The sequence below is a fragment of the Bos mutus genome, chromosome 8 (assembly GCF_027580195.1).
Source record: "Bos mutus isolate GX-2022 chromosome 8, NWIPB_WYAK_1.1, whole genome shotgun sequence".
NCBI lineage: Eukaryota > Metazoa > Chordata > Mammalia > Artiodactyla > Bovidae > Bos > Bos mutus.
In genome coordinates, this window is record NC_091624.1 from 9,194,899 (window position 1) to 9,216,782 (window position 21,884).

Here is a 21,884-nt window from a genome sequence, read left to right on the forward strand (position 1 = left end):
TCCTCACATCCCGCCCTCTCCTCCTGAGTCAGGCAAGAGTAGAGTGTTTACTAAAGGTCTCAAAGTCCATCTCTGTGCCAGGTGCTGGGGAGCTTCCTAAAGTAGCTTAGGAGAACAGTGGAGGGGCTTCCCTGGTGATCCAGGTGTTCAGAACCTACCTGCCAACGCAGGGGACACGGGTTTGATCTCTGCTCCAGGAAGATCCCACATGCTGCAAGGCAACTAAACCTAGGCGCCACAGCTACTGAGCCCACACTCCAGAGCCCATGCTCTGCAACAAGAGAAGCCGCCACAATGAGGGCCTACGCGCTGCAACTAGACAGCAGCCCCTGCTCGCTGCAGCTAGAGAAAGCCATGTGCAGCAGTGAAGACCCAGCACAGCCAAAAATAAACAAATAGATTTTTTTTAAAAAAAGAAGAAACAATGACGGTGGAGGTGTGGTAGGCAGAATAATGACCCCCCAAGGCTGCTTAAATCCTACCGCACAGAATCTGTGAATTTATGTTATATAACACAGAGGAATTAAGGTGGCAGATGGAATTAATGATGCTAATGAGTTAGCCTTAAAATAGGAAGACTGGCCCAGATTACCTAGACAGCCCAAAGACCCAGGGATCAAACCTGAGTCTCCTGCATTGCAGGCAAATTCTTTACCATCTGAGCCACCAGGGGAGCCCTAAAGTCATCACAAGGGGCCTTAAAAGTGGAAGAGGGAGGGAGAAGACTCAGAGTCAAGAATGTGAGGACTCAATTCACCACTGCTGGCTCTGAAGATGCAGGAAGGGGCCATGAGCCAAGAAACGCAGGAGGCCTCCAGAGCTAGAAAAGACAAGGAAACAGATTCCCCACTAGAGATTCTAGAGAAGAGATAGCCCTACCCTGTCAAAACTTTTAAACTACAGAACTGTAAAACAAAACATTGTTTTAAGCCACTACATTTATGGTTATCTGTTATAGCCACAGAACACCAATGCACTTGGGTATTGGTCCAGAACATGGCTTGGAATCTGAGCTCCTGGCTTTGAATTCCAGCTCTGCCATTTATTAGCAGCATGACCTTGGACTACTCCTTGGGCCTTTTGGAGTCTCAAGTACCTCACCTGTAAAATGAATATAAAAGACTCTACCCAGAGATTTACTGGGGGGTTCTGAGTTAAGGTATGTAAAGCACTTAATAGATGATCTACCACATATGAAGCGCTCAACAGTAACAAAAGACTGATGCTAAAGAAGCAGAAGACAGTTAGCAAACCATGCATTAAGCCAGAGGTATCAATCTCCTTTGTGAATGAAGGCACAGGAATCAGAGGGTTCAAGCTTTGAACTCCCAACTCTGCCAATCAGACTGGGATTGGCACAAGTTACCTAAACTCCCTGATCACCCACTCTTGGCCTCAGAGGTCACTACTGAGATTAAAGGTGATGCAACTGTCAACTGAGAGCCAGGCTGGAGTCCACCCACGCACACGGCTATCGCAAGCACACAGGCAGGGGAGGCGCATGGCAGGGGAGACCCAGTCGCCTCAAAGGGCCGTCCCTGCCACTCCCAGACTCTCTCAAAACCCAGCCCGCTTCCAAAAAACAACACACAGGGATCAGAGGGAAAAACAGAAAGGACCTGATCACACGTGTGACTGGACTTCTTTGAGTCACTGGACACATGGGCCAGGGCGAAGTTTCCCAGCTGGGGAAATTCTTTGAAGCAGGTGGAAGAAAGGTCTGACTTGGGGTTCTCCTGCTGGTACAGCCTCTCTGGAGGGAGCATGGCTGGGGTCCCCGGAGGGCTCACCTTCCTCTGGTGTCTCTCAAAGATGACCACGAGAGTCAGGGTGAGGCTCGTGGCAGCCAGGGTCACGAGCAGCACGCCTGCCCAGTGGTTCCCCAGGGCGAACATCTGGCTGGTGGAGTAGATGTTGGCCCACACCACCACGTAGAACACCTGTGAGAAGCCAGAGAGAGGGCATGGTCAGGGACACCTGTCCTTGGGTGGAGCAGCTCCACTCCCAGGGCCACCCTCTGGCCACTTCAGACACCCTCTTCGGATTTAGAGAGCTCACAGTGCCAGACAGACCAATGCGGGTGTGGGGGCCTGTGAGAACAAGCCCTTGTTCCTTGTTCATAAGCAGATGGAGAGGCAAGGGGTTAGAACAGGTATTCCAAATTCCTTCTTACTCTGATTTTAAATAAAACAGAAAAGGGCAGGTCTTGGGAGTGAGATGAATCTGAGTCAGAAGCCCACTTTAAATGCTAAGTGGACTTGACATGTTATGGCACCTCTCTGAGCCTCAGTTTCCTTATCCATAAAATGGGGACAATAATACCTCCCTCATGTGGCTGTTATAAAGGTCAATAAAATAACCAAGTCCCAGAGAGCAGAAAGGTCTTCACAAGACCAGATACTAAGACTGGGGTCTCGGGGGTAGGTCTGCAGATTCCCAGTCCCCCATCCTCTGCCCTTAGTAAATCTGCCATCCACCCCTTACATGAGGAGCTGGTAACAACTCTCCCCCATAAACCTCCTCCTACACCAAACCCAGGGCCGTGGGTACTGCTCTCTCCCCGGCAGCCTGGCCACCAGCCCCTAAAGGCGTTACCAGCACCCAGAGGCTGCAGGGCGTGGCACTGAATTCAGCAGTGTCTCAGGGGACCCCGCCCTCCTTACCACAGCGAAGGCCAGCCGCATGGGCCTCGAGTTGTAGATGATGTATCTCCTCACTTGGGGCTCTAAGAGGGCGCTCTCAGCCAGGCTCCTGTACTGGTCAGCTGGGACCTGTTTGGCCACCCAAGGGAAAGAGACCCGTCGGCCACAGAGAACCATGCCCCTTCTTCCCACCAGCAAGCATGCTGTGTCCAGTTCACGTGGCTATCATGTGGAAGTGGGGTGAGTGCATCCTGGGCTGCCCTAGAACGCAGAACAAGGTGCATGGAGCCCTGAACGGCATCACAGGGTCAGAGAAGGACGGGCCCTAATGGGGAGGCGGGACAGCTCAAGACCCAGGGAGACGTCCGGGAGAGGGATCCCCATAACCCCAGGCTCAGCACCTCACAACAGACCCAGGAGAGCCTAATGGTTAAGGGGCAGGCCCTGGAGTTGACCAGCCCTGGGTCCAAACCTTGGCCCTGCCCCTCATGTGCTGCGTGACCCAGAGCAAGGAAACCCACTTCTCTGAGCCTCACTTTCCTCCTCTGGAACATGAGGGTAATAATTGTACACTTTATAGAGGTGGTGTGCATATTAAACAAGATAATACATATAACACTTATATATGTATTATACCGAAGAAGGCAATGGCACCCCACTCCAGTACTCTTGCCTGGAAAATCCATGGACAGAGGAGCCTGGTAGGCTGCAGTCCATGGGGTCGCTAAGAGTTGGGAACGACTGAGTGACTTCACTTTCACTTTTCACTTTCATGCACTGGAGAAGGAAATGGCAACCCACTCCAGTGTTCTTGCCTGGAGAATCTCAGGGACGGGGAAGCCTGGTGGGCTGCCGTCTCTGGGGTCGCACAGAGTCAGACACGACTAAAGCGACTTAGCAGCAGCAGCAGCATGTATTATACAGTGAGTGAAAGTCGCTCAGTCATGTCCGACTCTGCGACCCCATGGATTTAGTTCATGGAATTCTTCAGGCCAGAATACTGCAGTGGGTAGCCTTTCCCTTCTCCAGGGGATCTTCCCAACCCAGGGATCGAACCCAGGTCTCCCACATTGCAGGCGAATTCTTTACCAGCTGAGCCATAAGAGAAGCCCATATATTATACAGTAAATATATGTATTATATATATATATATATACATATTATCTGGACATCCCTGGGAGTTTCTGCTCTCTTACTTGGGGCTTCCCTGGTGGCTCAGATGGTAAAGAATCTGCCTGCAATGCCGAAGACCTGGGTTCGATCTCTGGGTTGGGAAGATCCTCTGGAGGAGGGCATGGCAACCCACCCCAGTATCTTGCCTGGAAAATCCCCATGGACAGAATACCCAGGTAGGTTACAGTCCATGGGGTTGCAAAGAATCAGACACGACTGAGAGACTAAGCACAGCACAGACTACACAGAGCCGCTCTCTTACTTAGACGGATATCTGTATCTAACTATCTGCTTATCCAAGCCCAGGGCCCCCTTCCAAAGTGAACACTTGATATACAAGTATTAGTATCAAACTACATCAACAGCTATTAATGCAGTCCAAGATACTGAAAACTCACATTTTTCTGCCCGAGCAAAACGCCCTAGAGCATAAAGGTCTTACGAGAATGAACTGCTTAAGAACACAGAATTTAATCATTAGAGATGATAGTTAGGAGCATGGTAGAACAATATGCAAACTGTTCACCAGTGAAGAAAACCCCATCTGAAGACAACTGTTTAAGGAAAATGTCCTTTTGTACAAAGGCTGAAAGGAAGCGTGGGAAGGAAAGCCAGCTGTCATGCTGATGTGGGGTGAGTCCTGTCAACTTGGAACGCTTCCCTTTAATGGTGCTAAAATGTTTTAAACCATAATACAATTCTGTGTTAAAGGAGTAAATTCTCAAGTCTTCAGGGTAAAATTAAAATTGTAGCTTCCTTATCCATAAATAATCCATCCCAGGCAGTGATGATCAGACCTCATACTCTAAAGGATATGAGAAGAGTGAGAATCACACCTGTGGGAACTTAAGAGCCACAATTTATTGAACATTTACTATGTGCCAGAGTCAGTGCAAGTGTTCCTAGAGCATTATGTCTTCTCATTTGCACAAAAACCCCAGTGTGTGACCCCAGGCACGGGACCTAGTCACCTCTGTAGCAATCACTGAGCAGCTGTGATTAAGTGCCCAGCACAGGGCGGACACCCCCAAACACACGTCTATTAAGTGAATTAACTGGCATATCAAGCACAGGGTAGGTGCTTAAAAAAATGTTGTGAATCACTGCAATGTTTAACATGGATGACCAACAAGGACCTATTGTATCACACATGGAACTCTGCTCAGTAACATGTGACAGCCTGGATGGGAGTGGAGTCTTGGGGGGGCGGGGATAGATACATGTTCGTGTCTGGCTGAGTCCCCTCACTGTTCACCTGAAACTATCACAACATTGTTAATTGACTACACCCCAGTATAAGATACAAAAATAGAATTTTAAAAGAACAATGAATGAGCCAGTAAAAAAAAGAAATGTTGTAAATAATGAGATGATAGAATAGATAAGACAGACAGATGGGTGGATTGATGGGTGGATGGGAGAAAAGGTAATAAGGACACAGTACAGTCAGCACTCACCTGAATACCCCAGGTCTGCAGCTGCTCTTCGGCGGCTCCCAGGTCAAATGAGATGGGCGCACAGGTATTGTCGATCCGGAGCACCGTAAGGACCTGGCCACTGCGGAGCTCTGAAAGCAGACAGACGCTTCATGTGGCTAAGCGATAAAGACTTGGGGTGAACCCAGATCTTGATGGCCTCACCTCCTCCGGCCTTGAACATTCGCATAGCAAAGAAGGACTCGCCATCCTTAAACCTTCCAATGAAGGCTGCAGGTAAGAGAAAGGGTCTAATAGGGCCCGAAGGAGGGAGATTCCTAGGTTATCTGGGGGAAGTGGAAAGTGTTAGTTGCTCATTCATGTCCAACTTTTTGCGACCCCATGGGCTGTAGCCCACCAGGCTCCTCTGTCCATGGGATTCTCCAGGCAAGAATACTGGAGTGAGTAGCCATTCCCTTCTCCAGGGGAATTGTCCTGACCCAGGGATCAAACCCCAGGCTCCTGCATTGCAGGCAGATTCTTTACCTTCTGAGGCGCCAGGGAAGCCCAGATAATCTGGGGAGGGGCCCACTGCAATCACAAGGATCCTTAAAAGTGGAAGAAGGAGGCGGCAGAAGAGCCAGGAGGGCTGTGACTACGGAAGAAAGGTACAGCGATGGCACACCTCTGGCTTTGAAGTGGCAGAAGGCTTCAGGAGCCAAGGCGTACGGGCAGCCTTCAGACGCTGGGAAGGAAAGGAACAGTCTCTCCCGGAGCTTCCTAACACAGCCCTGCTGACCTCATGATCTGAGCTCAGTGAGGCCAGTGTCAGACTCCTAACCTACAGAACTGCAAGAGGATACTGCATTTTCTAAGCTCCTGTTAGTGGTCATTGTTACAATAGCCACAGAAATCCAATCCACTAACTTACTGGCAAGCCCTCCCCAGTATCTCAGCACTCGTTTGACACTTTAAAAGCATAAATTGCGTGAAAGTAGTACCTCAAAAAGCACATCAACTCAGGCTTATCACAACTTCTCACTCTTGCCCTGCAACATTGCATGGAAGCCAGACCAGGAGCCAGAGTGAGGTTAATCCCCTCAGGCCCAGGGAGGAATGGCAGCAGAAGGAAGCCACACCTACTTCCCTTCTGAGCAGAGAAACTGAAGGAAAGGACTGAGCTCTTCTCTCACCTATGAGGCCCCGGGAGCCACCCGTGAGCAGCCAGGGCAAAGCTGGGGCTGGCTGAGCCCTGAGATACTAGGATCCTAGAGTTTAGCCACTCGAGGATGGAAGCTGAATATTTCAGCACATTTTCTGTAGCTGTCACTCAGAAGAGGAGCAGGACTGAAGGGGTTAAACCACAAACATGTTATCTACTGGCACAGAGCCCAGCTCTGGGCAATACTGGAGTCTTAAATCTCCACCTTCCTGGGGATTCCTGCCCACCACCCTCCTCAATCGCTCCTCCACCCCCTCACCCAGTCCATCCCTGGGCCCTGCCAATTGGGCCCAACAAAATCTCTCCCAGCTCCATGCACCCCTCGGCATCTTCCCCACAACCCTCACCCAGGCTCCCTTCACCTCTCCCTGTACCCCTGTCTCCTAACTGGCTTGTTCAACTGCTCTTCTTCTCACAGTGCATTCACACAGCTGCTGCTGCTGCTAAGTCGCTCAGTCATGCCCGACTCTTAGCGACCCCATGGACTGGAGCCTACCAGGCTCCTCCGTCCATGGGATTTTCCAGGCAAGAGTACCAGAGTGGGATGCCATTGCTTTCTCCGATTCACACAGCTGCCAGGGCACAAATCAAACGATGTGAATCCTCTGAGTAAAAGTATTCAATAGGGGCCTTCCCCTGGTGGTCCAGTGAGTTAAGCATCTGCCTGCCAATGCAGGGGTCTCGGGTTCGATCCCTGGTCTGGGAAGATCCCACATGTCGTGGAGCAACTAAGCCCGTGTGTTGCAACTACTGAAGCCCATGTGCCCATGTGCCCTGGGGCCCATGCTCTGCAGCAAGAGAAGACATTGCAATGAGAAGCCCGCACACCGCAACTACAGAGTAGCCCCCATTCCCTCAACTAGAGAAAGCCCGCCCGCGGCAATGAACACCCAAGCTCAACCGAAAATAAATAAACGAATAAATCTTTAAAAAAAAAAAGCTAACTTTCAATAGCTTCCCAGTGCTCTGAAGAAAACCAAGCTTGTTACCATACTCCCCCAGTCCTTAGAAGAACTAGCTTCCTGCCAAACTCAGCTTGAAGGCTCAGCCTCATCCTGCATCTTGTCACTTCCTTTGTTCCTGGGACTGCAGTGTTCTCTCCCACCACACGGCCTTTGCATATGCTCTTCCCGCTCTCTCCCTAGAACACATCCCCCTGGCATCACTCCCTTAGACCCCAGTCATCATTTGCGTTCCAGTTCATTAAGCCCTTTCCCACGGAGTCTTCCTTGATGCTCTAAACTCTCGCCAGGTCAAATCTGTCTGATAACCCTGCCCATCACTGCCCTTCTCCTTTATGCTCACTGAAGATGAGTTCATGTACACCCAGTTACTCAATCAGCCACTGTCTCCATCCGAACAATATTACTCCCACATGGGTTTCACACATCACTGAATCCCCTTGAACTGGGTTCAGTGCCAAGTATACAGCAGGTACTAGATAAATGTTTCATGTATGAATGAAGTGGGGGAAGCACACGCTAAATGGTTTGGGGTTCAAATTGTACGTGAGCCTGTCACTAACAGAGAAACCTTGAAGAAGCCATTTAATTCCTGGCCATCCCCTTACAGGATGATGATATCCACTGCAGAAGATTCTGCAAATAATTAAGACAATGAAAATAAAGCGTTTAGTGTAAAATGGGTGCTGACTAACTGGCTGCTATGGTTGTCATCATTTAAAAGCTTGTCAGAGCACCTAAGTTACCATAAAGCCACACTGGTTTAGTTGTATTGTTTTTATCTTCTCACACCTTGTTCCAGAAAGGATTTCATAAAAATAAAATATAAAAAGGCAAAATTATAAAATAAGATTTTAAAATAAGTAAATGAGGGAAAACAGATAAAAAGAAGATAAGGGCTGAAATAAAAATAGAACAATAAAATAAAATATGAATAGTTTCCGGGGACTGAGCCCTTCCTATGCAGTAGCCACAGTCACAGGGTCACAGTCCTGATTCCATTTAATCCTCCAAGAGCCCTGTGCTTAGTCACTCAGTCACGTCTGACTTTGCAACTCCATAGACCACCAGGGTCCTCTGTCCAGGGGGGTTCTTCAGGCAAGAATATTTGCCATGCCCTCCTCCAGGGGACCTTCCCAACCCAGGATCAAACCGAAGTCTCCCATATTGCAGGCGGATTCTTTACCATCTGAGCCACCAGGGAAGCCCAAGAATACTGGAGTGGGTAGCCTATCCCAGGGGATCTTCCCAATCCAGGAATCAAACCAGGGTCTCCTGCAAAAGCCCTAGAAAGTGGAAAACAATTACTATGGGAAAGGAAACAGAGCCTCTGAAAGGAGAACCAGCTTGACTGGTGGTCCCAGGGGAAATGAAAGTAAGAAAGAGAAGAAGTGAAAAGAAAGAGGAGCACAGAAAAGGCAGCAGCTATGCTGTAGGAGCCTCGGACTAGCCCTTCACCGCACAGCACAGGGTGGAAAACCCACACTGCTCCGGACCTCGGGCGTGGAGACTGCGAACTGCTCCCCTAGCCTGGCTCTTTGCACTCTGTGGATGGTGTTTGCCCGAGCAATGCAAAGACTTCTCACAGTGATGGTATCTCTGTTTCCCTTTCAAACCATGAATTCCTGGATTCTTGGCAATAATCTCTCTCATCTGTTTCTTAAAGTGAGAACTTAAAGTCCTCCACTTAGAAATCCTTATTTTCACACTTAAGCTAAAAAAAAGGATCTGAAAAGCTACCAAGAAACATGCATGTGTACAAGTGTGTGTGTATGTGTGTGTGCATGTGTATGTGTGTGTATTCACATACAGAAAGCTATTTCCTATAAAGGGGCAAGAACTGGCTTGCCAAAAACCAGTGGAGCAATGTCTTCAAAGAGCTGAAGGTAAATTATTCCATTCTATTTCATTCTACTGGTATGCGTATATGTGTGAATTGCTTTCCTAATAACAGTAGACATAAAAGGAAGCCTTGTTTTTAAGTTTGAAATCATCTAAGAAACCAGCCACAATATAAAATGCCATCTCCACTTGCCTATGCCCAGCCACTCATTCATTCATTAATTCATTCATTCAAAATACTTATTGAGTTATGACCAACCTAGACAGCATATTAAAAAGCACAGACATTACTTTGCTGACAAAGGTCTGTCTAGTCAAGGCTACAGTTTTTCCAGTAGTCATGTATGGATGTGAGAGTTGGACTATAAAGAAAGCTGAGCACCAAAGAATTGCTGCTTTTGAACTGTGGTGTTGGAGAAGACTCTTGAGAGTCCCTTGGACTGCAAGAAGATCCAACCAGTCCACCCTAAAGGAGATTAGTCCTGGGTGTTCATTGGAGGGACTGATGTTGAAGCTGAAACTCCAATATTTTGGCCACCTGATGCACACAGCTGACTCATTTGAAAAGACCCTGATGCTGGGAAAGATTGAGGGCAGGAGGAGAAGGGGACGACAGAGGATGAGATGGTTGGACGGCATCACTGACACAATGGACATGGGTTTGGGTAGACTCTGGGAGTCAGTGATGGACAGAGAGGCCTGACGTGCTGCGGTTCATGGGGTCACAAAGAGTCAGACACGACTGAGCAACTGAACTGAACTGACTATGTGCCAAGCTATGTGCTAGGTACTATAGACACAGGGATAAACAAAGCAATACAGAGCCCCTGCCCTCATGCAGCTTACATTTTACTTAGGAAGCTGGACATTCAACATGTTATTACATAGGGAATTAATTTAATTACAAACTGCTAAGTGCCATAGGGAGAAGCAGGGATATATCAGAGGGTCTGGCTTAGGCTGGGCCATCAGGGGAGGATTCCCCATGGAAGGGATATCTGAACTGAGCTCTGAAGGATGAGGGGAAATTAAGCAGGGGAAAGGAGACAGGGAAAGGGCATAACATGCAAAAGGGACAGCAGGCGCAAAGGTCCTGGGGCAGGGCAGCACGGCCGGGGCAGCAGGAGCCATTAAGGCAGGCCTTGCAAGCTGGCGAACGACAGAAACGGAAACAGAAAGGTCGTGCATCTTTAAAAACCCCTCTGAGACACCACGAAGAGACAGTGGAAGAGGCAAGGAGCAAGAGGAAGCTATAGCATCCTAGCAGAGGGCAAGCTAAGGAATTCGGTGACAGAGACAGTAAGTAGCAATGACAGAAATGCCTGGAAACACATCCCCAAATGCCCACCCTTATCTCAGGCACTTCTGGGCCCTTCCACTCACCTCTCCTCAAGCATACTATCTGAGTCCAGCTCAGCATCCTAGGGGCGGGGGCAGGGGGGTAGAGGAGGAAGGAATTAAGGGTCATGACCCTACCTTGCCCCCAGCCAGGAGGGCTTCCCCCAGGCAAGGGACTCCAGCCAGGGGAAGAGGTGGGCAAGGGGCCAGCTGCCCCACCGGGGTCCATCTGCGGTTCACACGCCATAGCAGCACCAGCAGGACTCCTACTTCCCCTTCTCGGAGCCGCAGTTCATCCTGGAGCAGCCAACTCAGCTTCGCCTGCCTTCAGAAAACAACATCATGAGAAACAACTTCAGGCCTGGTCCTGGGCTGGCCAGCTTCCTCAGACTCTCAAGGCCAAAGCCATCACCAGACTGAGGAGAGCCACCCAGAGTCTTTCCTCAGACTGTGGTCTCGTTGATCAGGCTAAGGAACGTTCTCAGAGGGAATGAATAGGAGGAGCCAGAACCCTCCAAGGCCTGGGCTGAGAACTTCCCTCTGGTCTTGGATCTTCTCCAGCTCAGACTCATCCAGGAACCACAGGGAACTCACGAGCTGACCAGACCCCACTCTCAGGCATCTGGGATTTCCCTTCCTGACTGAGTAGAGGATAGGTCTATTCATGACAGGGAGCCTTGTTTATACAAAGCAACAAACTGTTATAAAAAGAAAAGCAAGGACTTCAGCACCAAAGGACCTAGATGTGAACCTTCACTTGACCCTCACGTGCTCTGGGATATCCACTGTCAAGGTACTTAGCTCCCCAAGCCTTGCTGACCTCACCTGCAAAATGGGTGCAAGGAGGCCAGCCCGGCATAGCTGCTATGGGGCTACACAAAGCAATACAAGTGTGGCATCCAGTATCCTGCTCACCATCAGGCCACTTCCTCACAGGTTTTTCCCATTTCCCCGGAGACAGAACTGCGAGTCAAAGATGTGACGTGACCCGCCCAGAGTGGGGTGGCTGGGAGCTGTGGGGACTGGAGATGAATCAGGCCATCCAGCTCCAGAATCCAAGCCTATCATTCCCACATCTTTGAACCTCGGAACCCAAGTCCGGCTATGGCTGAGCCTCTTCCTTAAACTGCCTTAAAAAAGAGTGGGTGGAAGGAGACTGCATTTCCCAGGTGTGATCCAACAACACATTCGAGTTGGCATCTGAGCTGCCAAGCTATGGGAGGGCAGGGACCATCTCCCCCAAGCCTGGCGCACAGTAGGCACTCCCAAATACTGCTGAATATCAGTCAATCATATCATCCCTTACTTCCTTCCTCTCCCCTGGTACCCCCAAGAGGCATGAAAACAACAGCCCAAGGATGTCTACCCTGTACTTGGCGATAAACGAGGTTCTGCTCCATCTGATTGGGTCTTAGGCCTATGGGACAAAGAGAATCCGTGGATCTATGCTCCAGACCAGGAACCCAGGGACATCCTAGCTAAGAACCTGTTTCCCAGAGAGGCTATACTGCAGTCTCAGAAACATTTGTGGGGCCCAGGAGCCCCCTGTCCCTCCTCCAGGCAGAAGGGACCATCCACAAGCTGGAGCTGCCCAGACAGCCTTCCAGACAGCGTGGACGGTTCATTAGCTGCAGAATCCCACAATTAGACGGTGTTTTGGGAAGAAATCCCCATCACCCCAGTTGGCCCAATTAGCCTCCCACAAAGTCCCAAGCAGGAGAAGTCATGCACCTGTAGGCTATTTAGTGTAATGGAGAAAAGCAGCCTGCACAGTCCTGCCACTTCCCACGTGAATGACCTGGAGCAAGTGCCTTGCACCGACTCGGTTTCTTCACGTGTGCATGGGAATAATGCAACCAGGTTGTTGTGAGGCTTAAAGAATTCAAACTTAAATCACTTGAGAGCAGCAAGGGCAAAACAGAACATATCAATCATTATTTTTACTCCACAGACACTCCCTAAGAATCTTCTGGTGCCAGGCCCTGTGCTTTCTAGACTATAAAGCCAGCAATAAAATCTTGAGTCCCTGTTCAGCCCTCTCTGATGGGTACCACCATCTGGTAGAAAAGACAAACTCAGAGAAAGAGAAACAAGAAACAGAGAAACAGACAATGATCAGAGAAGGCAGTCAGAGGGAGCGGGCAGTACCTTGGATTGAGGGAAGACTTCTTCTGGAGGCTTCTCAGAGCACAGAAGGAGGATCCTGGCTTGGCAAAGGTGGAGGGAGAGAAGGAACTGCCAAGTAGGGAGAGGTACAAACCAGAGGGCAGGATGGGGCCAATCAAGGCGGCCTCTGCTCTCACCCTGTAGCCTTTCATCCAAACTGGAGGCTGCAGAGGGCAGGAGGGGTGTTGGCCAAGGGCAAGTGCTGACCCATCACCCATTAGTGTATTCTGAGCTGCCACCCCCTCTCCAGCTCTACACTAGCCCTAACGGGACAAGGGGGGGGCGAGGTCAGACACCAGGATGGAGTCAGGCAGGGAGTGAGCCCAGCCCTGAAGTTCCTCAAACTAACTGGCCATCCACTCCCCAGCTTCCTAACTCCCCTTGCTGATTCCATTTAACCAGACCTTCCAATTATCCATCTTTCTGATTTGGGTAGCAAACCTCTGCAAAAATCTCCGTTTCTGCAGACACTGAGTGCCCAGCATCCCCAGAAGAGCCCCAAGCGCCTCCCTGAGTTGTGTGTGTGTGTGTGTGTCTGCTGGGGGGACGGGGGAATCCTACAGTTTTCACAAGTCAAGTTTTGTTTTGTTAAACTGGAAAGTCCCAACAAGGGGCCGTGATGGAGGGTCTGTCACAGAAGTTTAGGGGTGGAAAAGCCTTCAGAGACAATAGCTCCAAGCCCTCCATTTTACACGTGAGAAAATTAAGACCCAGAAACGAAAGTGAACCATCCAAGGTCAAGGAGCCAGGTTGGGGGATGGAGCCACAAAGGAACCAAGCTCGATCGGACAGGGGATGTTCGGCCACCTCTGGCCTCGGCCTGGGCGGCTGAGTCTTGATCCAGGGTCTGCTGCCCCTGGGCCTCCCTCCACCCCCGAAATCAGCCCCCCGCCCCTCTCGCCCTCCCCCGCCCCCTCACAAGGGCCGCCGGAGAACGCTCCCACGCACAACAGGGGCCCAAACTCAGCCCTCGGCGCCCACACCAGGCCAGGACCGGGGCACCCAGGCGGCAGCGCGGCTGAAATCTGGACTCGCGGCCGCCCGCGCCCGCGCCCGCGCCCGCGCAGACACAGGGCCGCGCGCCCCGGGCCCGCGCACACTCACCCGTCCGCGCCGCCGCCGCCGCCCGCGCCGCCGCCCGCGCCGCCGCCCGCACCACCGCCCCCCCGGGACGCGGAAGGTCGGGGGCACCGCCGCCCCACCGCGCCGCAGCCTCTGGGCACCGCCGCCCGCGCCCCGCCTGCCGCCCGCGCCGCCCTCCCGAGTCCCGCCCCCGGGCCGGGCCGGCCCCGCGCGGTCACCCCACCGGGAGGAGCCGCCCGCAGGGCTCGCCTCCGGGCCTAGAGGGAAGCAGGTTCGCGTCGGAACCGAGCTGGGAGCTACCTTTCATCAGCCGGGCTCCCTCCCGGGGCGCGGGGAAGCGCCTCCGCCCTCGCCGACCACGTGCGTTGCTTCTGGGGCTCTCGGGGAGGTGGGGTGGGGGGACCAGATCCCGGGCCGGGATGAGTTTACGCCCAGCTCTGAGCCTCGGTCCCCGGATCCTGAGAGCAGCGGCTTGCGTCTGAGGTCCAGCCCGCGTCTGACAATCATGGGACCCGATGGATGAAGCAATATTAGGAACCAGAAATTCCTCAGGGACTTGTTTTTTAATGAAAAATTACATGTGCATTGTATTAAGAGCATCGGTTTGGGGATCAGGCTCCCTGAGCTCTCAGCCAAGTGTCTCCGATTTTTAGATCATCTTGAGTATAGAGTTTTCCCTCTCTGTGCCTTAGTTTTCTGTTAAAAACAAAAGCAAATTATTCTGCTTCATGGGATTATATGAAGCGTTAACGAGATAATCTGTGTGAAATGTACATAACTGCAGGACCAATGACGGTGGCCACCACCCCCACCTGCATCACTCGGGATTTCAAGGGGTCTACAGTGAAAAGTACCTCCTTCCCTGAGGTTTCTGTAGACGGCTTGTGGACGGGTGGGGTACACTGTGCATTTATACAGAAGGGAATCTGTTCTATTCTTGCTTTTTCTTTCAGCTGAGTTCCTTGGCATTCACCTCATTCCAGAACACTCCACTCTGGTTTGTTTTTAAGGGGGTACATAAGACACTTCCGTATTTTGTAGGTGTGTGTTAGTCACTCAGTCAGACTCCCTGTGACCCCATGTACTGTAGCCCACTAGGTCCTCTGTCTCTGAAATTCTCCGGACAAGAATGCTGGAGTCGGCTGCTATTTCTTTCTCCAGAGAATCTTCCAGACCCAGGGATTGAACCAGCGTCTCCTCTGCTGCAAGTGGTCTCCTGCGTTGCAGGCAGATTTTCTACCAGCTGAGCCACCAGGGAAGCTCTATTTTGTAGGAATAGAGCTATTTTTCCCTTGCCCCTCACCAGTGGTGGGCATGTAAAGGGTTCCCACTCTTCCTCAACAGCCTTCCTCATATGGTCATAGCCACCATGCTGTGTACATGCCACAGCCTGCGTATCTACAAGTGGACTTGCTGAGTTAGTTGCAATTTTAATTTCAACAGATACTGCCAAATTGCTAGGGGCCTCTCAGATCACCTCTCAGATTCCCTGGAGAAGGAAATGGCAACCCACTCCAGTACTCTTGCCTGGAAAATCCCATGGACAGAGGAGCCTGGTAGGCTACATACACTCCATGGGGTACCAAGAGTGGGACAGGACTAAATGACTTCACTTTCTCAGATCACAGGACCTAGTTGGCTTTGGGCTCTGCCAGAGGCAAAGGAGTGCCTGGGGACATGAGCAGTGACTGAGGAATAAAGCAGCCATGCTGCCCTCATTCACCAGGCAGGTGAGGATCTAGGAAGTAGGCTACTAAAAATGAAGTTCATTGGTTTATTCATCAACGGATAGACGTCAGGTGTGTGCTGAGTGGCACGCATTGTTCTGGGCACCACTGAGCAAGACATACAAGATCCAAGATGTTTATTTTGCGTAATTTCTGTAAGCACAATGTAGGGGCACGAGAGCAGGAGTCATGGAATGCTGGAGCTTTCCTACCTGCTGATAAGATATTGAAAGGGAACCTTGGACCGGTGTGTGGCCTGGTCATCGCCTAACTCACTCCTGCCACTCCAGCAAGGCCTGCCTTCTCCATGAAGCCAGATACCGTCCTCCTGCGCTTTCTGCCGGGCTACTGTCACTCTGCGTTCTCACTGCTTGTTGTTCCAGCTTGAACTTCTATGTTGACACATCATCTCCTTTGCTAGGGAGGCACAAAGGACGTGGCCCTTTGGAACTGCCTGGCTTGGCTCCACCACTCACTGGCCTGTGAACTTGCACGGGCCAGTTCCCCTCTCTGAGCTCCAATTCCCTCATTTATAAAAGAAGAATGTCTGCTAAATAGAGAGGTTTTAAGAATTAAGTGAAATGGTGAGGTGCTTAGCAGGAAGTGCTCAGTAAAAGTGAACTGAATTTCTGGGCAATTCTTTTGCATCTCCAAAACCACAGCACATGGCACGGCCTGGCACTCCAGTGTGAGGGAATGGGGCTCTGTGGAGAATGGAGAAAAATGAATGAAATCCAGTGCATGCATGCTTAGTCATGTCCAACTCTTTGCAACCCCGTGGACTGTAGCCCGCACTCCTTTGTCCACAGGATTTTCCATGCAAGAATACTGGAGCGGGTTGCCATTTCCTCCTCCAGGGGATCTTCCTAACCCAGGGATCGAACCCATGACTCTTGTGTCTCCTGCATTGGCAGGCGGATCCTTTACCACTGAGCCACCTGGGAAGTCCAAAATCCAGTGAAATCCAGTGAAAGGTGACTGATAACCTCTGAAAACCCTAAGCTCCAAGAACAGTGACCCCATCTCTCAGTTCCTCCTACACCCGTGCTCTCTCAGTTTCGGTTCTCAATGGTTGCCATCCTTCTCCTTCTGGGAGAGATGCCTCAAACCTCATCCCCACCTCCTGGCCTGGCTAACTGACACATTCTCAGACCTCAGCTGAAAGGGCCCTTCTTCTAGGAGCCCTCTCCTGTCCTGAGCCCAGGCCAGTCCCGCGTTCTCACGGTCACTCTTGATTAATCTGTGGCCACACCTAGCACACACTACGGTCATTCTTCAAGATCCCCTTTCCCAAAAAGCAATCAGCCTTGGGAGCACAGGGCTGTTTCTGCCCGTGCTCAAGAGCGGGCCCCCAGTAGGGTTACATGCATCTGAACTGGTGAATGAATGGCTATGAATGAACTCATCAGGGCTTCAACTACAGATAAATCCAAATAACCACAAACCCCAGCCAAAGCCACCCTTACTCAGCACTTGCCCCATTCTGTTCCGTCATGTGGGTGAGAGTTACAGGCCCGTGTCTGAAGGCCAGCTGCCAACTATCTGGCAACTTTGGTGAAGCAAGAAGGAACTTCTCAGCCTGGCAGAATTTTCACGTGTGGCAGCAGACGGCACAGGAGAGCACCTCAGAGCCGTGGGATAAGTAAGTAAAAAGGCAAAGATCAAAAATTAGATCTTGTTTTTGGGACTGGTCTGCCAGTTGTAGAGTCACTGACTTTCTCTTTTAGAAACGCATTGCTTGAAACACAGCCATGGCCTGAACATACTAAGCCATACAGCAATTCAGGCTGGACGTCAGACAGACTTGGGTTCAAGTCTTAGGCTTAGCCACTCATTAGAGCGCTCTGAAAAAAGTATTTCCACAAGCAAGTCCCACAGAAAGTTCTATTGCTCCTGGCTCCACTACACTGATTCTAGATCCTGGAGTCACATCTCTCAGTGAGTTCTCCGCTACAAGATATGCATGTGAGAGCTTGGGGCTAAACACACCACCATCCCTGTCAGCAGCGTGCAGATAGACAAGTCATATGCTATCTGTCAGGAAACTGGGTCAAAACCAGCAGAGATACTTTGAATTTTCATCATAAGGCTGCCAGTCACCTGCGGGGTCAGGGATCTGTCTTGACACTGTGGGTAGAGGCAAGTGCACGGACAGGTACAAAGGGAACGAGGTGGGGCAGGGCCTGAAAAGGGAGGACTGGCATCTGGTTGGCAAGGGGAGGGGAGGGAAAGGCAACTGAAGGTGACCTGGCTTTTAACGAGAAATTTCAACTGTCCCATCTTCATAATTTTAAAAACCCTGTAAGACATAGTAGACAACCCAATCATGATCTCAGAACCACCAGCGTAGTTTCTGTTCTATTCTTATCTTCAACAACTGTCATCTGGTCTAAAATGCTGCCACTCTACCCTTTTATTTTCAAAAAGAAAAAAAAAAAAGGAATTGTCTGCCCCAACTCTCCAAGCCCATTCATCCCCATCTCCACAGACATGGCCTTGAATTCACACTTGACCCAGGAGCCAGTCAGTGTAATTTGAAATTTCTTAAAAGCCAAAGAAGATACATGTTGACATGATTCGGCAGCATTCTCTCCCTGAATTACTGACCAAATCTTTCAGTAAACAGTGTGCTTCTCCTGCTCCTAAAGATCTGCCCACAAGGTGCCTCTTTTTATTGGGCTTCATCTTTTTGAGCTTCAGAGGTAGTGCCTTTTATTCCCCAATTGAAGGTTTGTGGCAACTCCGTGTCAGGCAAGTCCGCTGGCACCATTGTTCCAACAGCATTTGCTCGTTTCATGTCTCCTGTGTCACACTTTGCTAATTCTCGTAGTATTTCAAGCTTTTTTGTTATGATATTTGTTACGGTGATTATCTCTGATGTTACTGTTGTTTTGGGGTGTTAAGAACCAGGCCCATATAAGATGGCAAAATTAATAAATGTGTGTCTTGATGGTTCCACTGAACAGGTGTTCCCTATTTCTGTCCCTTTCCTTGGACTTTCTATTCCCCAAGACACAATATTGAAATTAGGCAGATAAATAACCCTACAGTGGCCTCTTAAGTATTCACATGAAAGGGGGAGTTGCACGTCTATCATTTTAAGTCAAAACCCAGGAATGATTAAGCTCAGTGAGGAAGACATGTTGAAAGCCAAGATAGGCCAAAAGGTAGGCCTCTTGTGCCAGTTTTCAACTTGTGAATGCAAAGAAAAAGTTCTTAAAGAAAAGTGCTATTCCAATGAACACACGAACTGATAAGAAACAAAGCAGCCTTACTGCTAACTGGAGAATGTTGCTTTTTTTTTTTTTATTGACTATGTGGCTTTCAGGATCTTAGTTCCCCGACCAGGGATCGAACCCAGGTCCCTCCTGCAGTGGAAGTGCAGAGTCCAAACCACTAAACCACCAGGGAACTCCCTGGACAAAGTTGGAGTGGTCTGGATAGAAGATCAGCCACATCCCCTTAAACCAAAACCTAATCCAGAGCAAGGCCTTAACTCTATAATTCTGTGAAGGATGACAGAGGTGAGGAAGCTGCAGAAGAAAACTTTGAAGCTAGTGGAGATTGGTTCATGGGGTTTAAGGAAGGAAGCCATCTCCATAATATATGAATTGATGTAGAAGCTGTAGCAGATTATGTAGAAGATACGGCTAAGATAATGGGTGGAAGTGGCTACACTAACAACACTCAGTGTAGACAGAACAGCCTTTTGTTGGAAGATGCCACCTCGGACTTTCATAGCCAGAGAGAGGCCAGTGCCTGGCTTCAAATCTTCCAAAGGACGGGTTCTCTCTCACTAGGGGCTAATGCAGCTGGTAACTTGAAGTTGAAGCCAGTGTTCATTGACCATTCTAGAAATCTTAGGACCCTTAAGAGTTGTGCTACATCTACTCAGCCTGTGCTCTAATGGAACAGCAAAGTCTGGGCAACAGCACATTTGTTTACAACATGGTTTACTTAATATTTTAAACCCACTGTTCAGGCCTGCTACTCAAGAGAAAAAAGATGTCTTTCAAAATATTACTGCTCATTGATAATTCACATGGTCACTAGCTGGCATGGAGGAAGCTAGTTAGTATTTGCAGCAGAGAGTTTTTACTCACCAAATAACCACAGGTTGGTTATTTCTTAGCCTCCCTAGCAGTCAGGTGTGCTCCTGGGCCTGACATGCATAAATGAGCTGAAAACAATTGTTACGTATTATTTCAGGACCAAAGCATAGAGCTGCCTGTTTGCTAACTTTTCCTTCCCTTGTCTCAGGGATCATGGAAGCCATGTGCTAAAATGATAGAGCCACGAAGTGGAAGGAATCGGAATCACTGCGTCACCGTATGGAGGACAGCTGCCTGGTCCCCCAACCTGTATCAGACATTATAAAAAATAAATCTTTGTTGTATTAAGCCATTGAGACTTCAGAGAACATCCAATCCGTACCACTTAGAGCTATTATTAGACTTGACATAATCAAGGATGAGAAAAGCAGCATTTTTTAGAAAATTAGGAAATGCTCGTTGGTGCGTACAATGTCCCAGGAATCGTGTGGAACATTCAGTAATTCTCCTGTCGTTAAGTGGTTGTCCGCTGGGTGGTTTTGGACCCCAAGGGATATCTGACAATGTCTGGAGGTATTTTTGGTCATTACATTGAAGGGGTTACTACTGGCAGCCAGTGGGTACAGGTCAAGGACACTGCTGAACACCCCAATGGGTAAGTGTACTGAAAGTAACTCTCCCACAGCTGAGACCTTCTGAGATAGTCACTATTAACCAGCAGCGTATAACCACCAGTCATATGCTCTGCATATGGAAATACAGGTGTGTTTAGCTTTTCATTCTCAATGAGAACCAACCACACACTGTTCGGCATGTCTTGAGGTTCATTCTACATCAGAACCAACATATCTGCGTGTCTTTGAGGTTGAAGAACCTACCAGATGCTACTTTCTCAAGTCACACCTCCAAAGGGAAATTTATTTTTGGTCACACTTCCCAGCTGGCACGCAGGACCTTAGTCCCTGACCACCACACCACCTGCATTAGAAGTGTGGGGTCTTAACCACTGGACCACCAAGGAAGTCCCCAAAGGGAAATTTTTTAAAATGTTACTCCAGACCCCACTCCCAGAGACCAGTTCCACTGCCTGGGAGGGGCCGGGGCAGGCACCATTTTTGCTGGGTACGGTCAAGGTTGACAACCAAGATTGCCAGTCTCTTGGCCTCCCTCAGGGCTCTCTCCCCACCCGGGAACATCTCCAGTCTCCCTCCTTCTGTCCCCTCACCCACAAGCATTTAAACCTGCCATCGCCTTCCTCAAACCACCTCCCCCAACAGCCACTGGGCACCCGTTTGCTCTCTCCCCTTACAGCCAAGTATTTTTCTGCTCACTTTACATTCAGTTCCTTCTTCAGTCTCTTTAGGCTCCTGTCCCTTAGTTCACGCACCAAGCTCTGTTCGTGTCTCATCTTGTGAGCCTAGATTACACCCCTTTTGCTTGTAACTGGAAGGTTAAGAGTCAAGCAGTCAGGGAAGTACAACCCTACAGATTCAGGGTGAAAATACTGGTGGACACCAAGTTGAAGATACTGGGTCTTAACTAGTGAACACACGACGTTTCTCCTTGGTAGTCCTCCAGTTTGGGAAATCTGTATCTGCAGTTAGGTAGAGGCTTGGAGTTCTCTCTTTAACCATACCAGGAGTAAAGGCCTAACAAATCCAGGTACTGTTTGGGACACATTAGTTAGGGTGGAGATGCTTATCAGATGTCAAAGCAAAGCATCAAATAAGCAATCTGAGAATTCTGAGTTCAGGGGAGGTAAGTTAGAGATAAATTTGGGTCTTCAGTTGGAGATATAAATTTGGGTCTTCAATATAGATGATATTAAAGCCACGAAATGTAGATGGTCTCAACAAGGAAATGGATGTAGAGACATCCAAGAACAAGACTTCAGGAAAAGGGGAGGAACCAGCAAGAGACTGGAAAGCAAGGCAGCACACTGCTGCAAAACGGAGGCTGAGAACATGGCTTGAGAGGACCGTGTCCCATGATAATCAAGGTCAAGCAGGCAGAGGATGGGACTCCAATCTGGTCAGCACCGCTCACCTGACAAGCAGTTACTGGAATGCTTGAACACCAAAAAACAGGAACGCTCATATGGAAAGTTCTTATGAGGAACTCTATAAAAAGGGACCAACAACTGGAGACGGAAGCGCCCAGAGAACAAACCATCCGGGGTAAACAAAAATAATACATTTTTAAAAGGTCATCTAATTCTCCTTTAGTTTCAGGATGATGTTCTTTCCATTGTTTCCACCTACC

General features: G+C 49.6%; 1 protein-coding gene and 1 long non-coding RNA gene across 7 annotated transcripts in view; one reads left to right on the plus strand and one right to left on the minus strand.

The window, feature by feature from the left end:
* The window catches only part of TMEM268 (transmembrane protein 268), a 29,095-nt gene extending 12,712 nt beyond the window's left edge, over positions 1 to 16,383 (minus strand). For 2 of the 5 annotated variants that reach the window (XM_070375033.1, XM_070375031.1), the window contains exons 1-5: positions 12,743 to 12,924; positions 10,733 to 10,919; positions 5,273 to 5,382; positions 2,664 to 2,771; positions 1,791 to 1,940 (exon numbers count right to left, since the gene is read on the minus strand). In XM_070375033.1, coding sequence (XP_070231134.1) covers positions 1,791 to 1,940; positions 2,664 to 2,771; positions 5,273 to 5,382; positions 10,733 to 10,841 — 477 coding nt within the window. In that variant the 5' untranslated portion in view covers positions 10,842 to 10,919; positions 12,743 to 12,924. Of the gene's footprint in view, positions 1 to 1,790; positions 1,941 to 2,663; positions 2,772 to 5,272; positions 5,383 to 10,732; positions 10,920 to 12,742; positions 13,603 to 13,864; positions 13,990 to 14,143 lie in introns of those variants that run through there. The other 3 variants (XM_070375030.1, XM_070375032.1, XM_070375029.1) reach the window with 3 other exon arrangements.
* On the plus strand, positions 14,066 to 20,941 carry LOC138988857 (uncharacterized). Of its 2 annotated transcripts, none has more exons than XR_011465026.1 (4): positions 14,066 to 14,203; positions 16,380 to 16,544; positions 17,075 to 17,212; positions 19,831 to 20,941. It is a non-coding gene; the product is annotated as an uncharacterized lncRNA (long non-coding RNA). The 2 variants fall into 2 exon arrangements; XR_011465027.1 differs by having other exon boundaries at positions 17,083 to 17,212.
* The last annotated feature ends 943 nt before the right edge of the window (positions 20,942 to 21,884 follow it).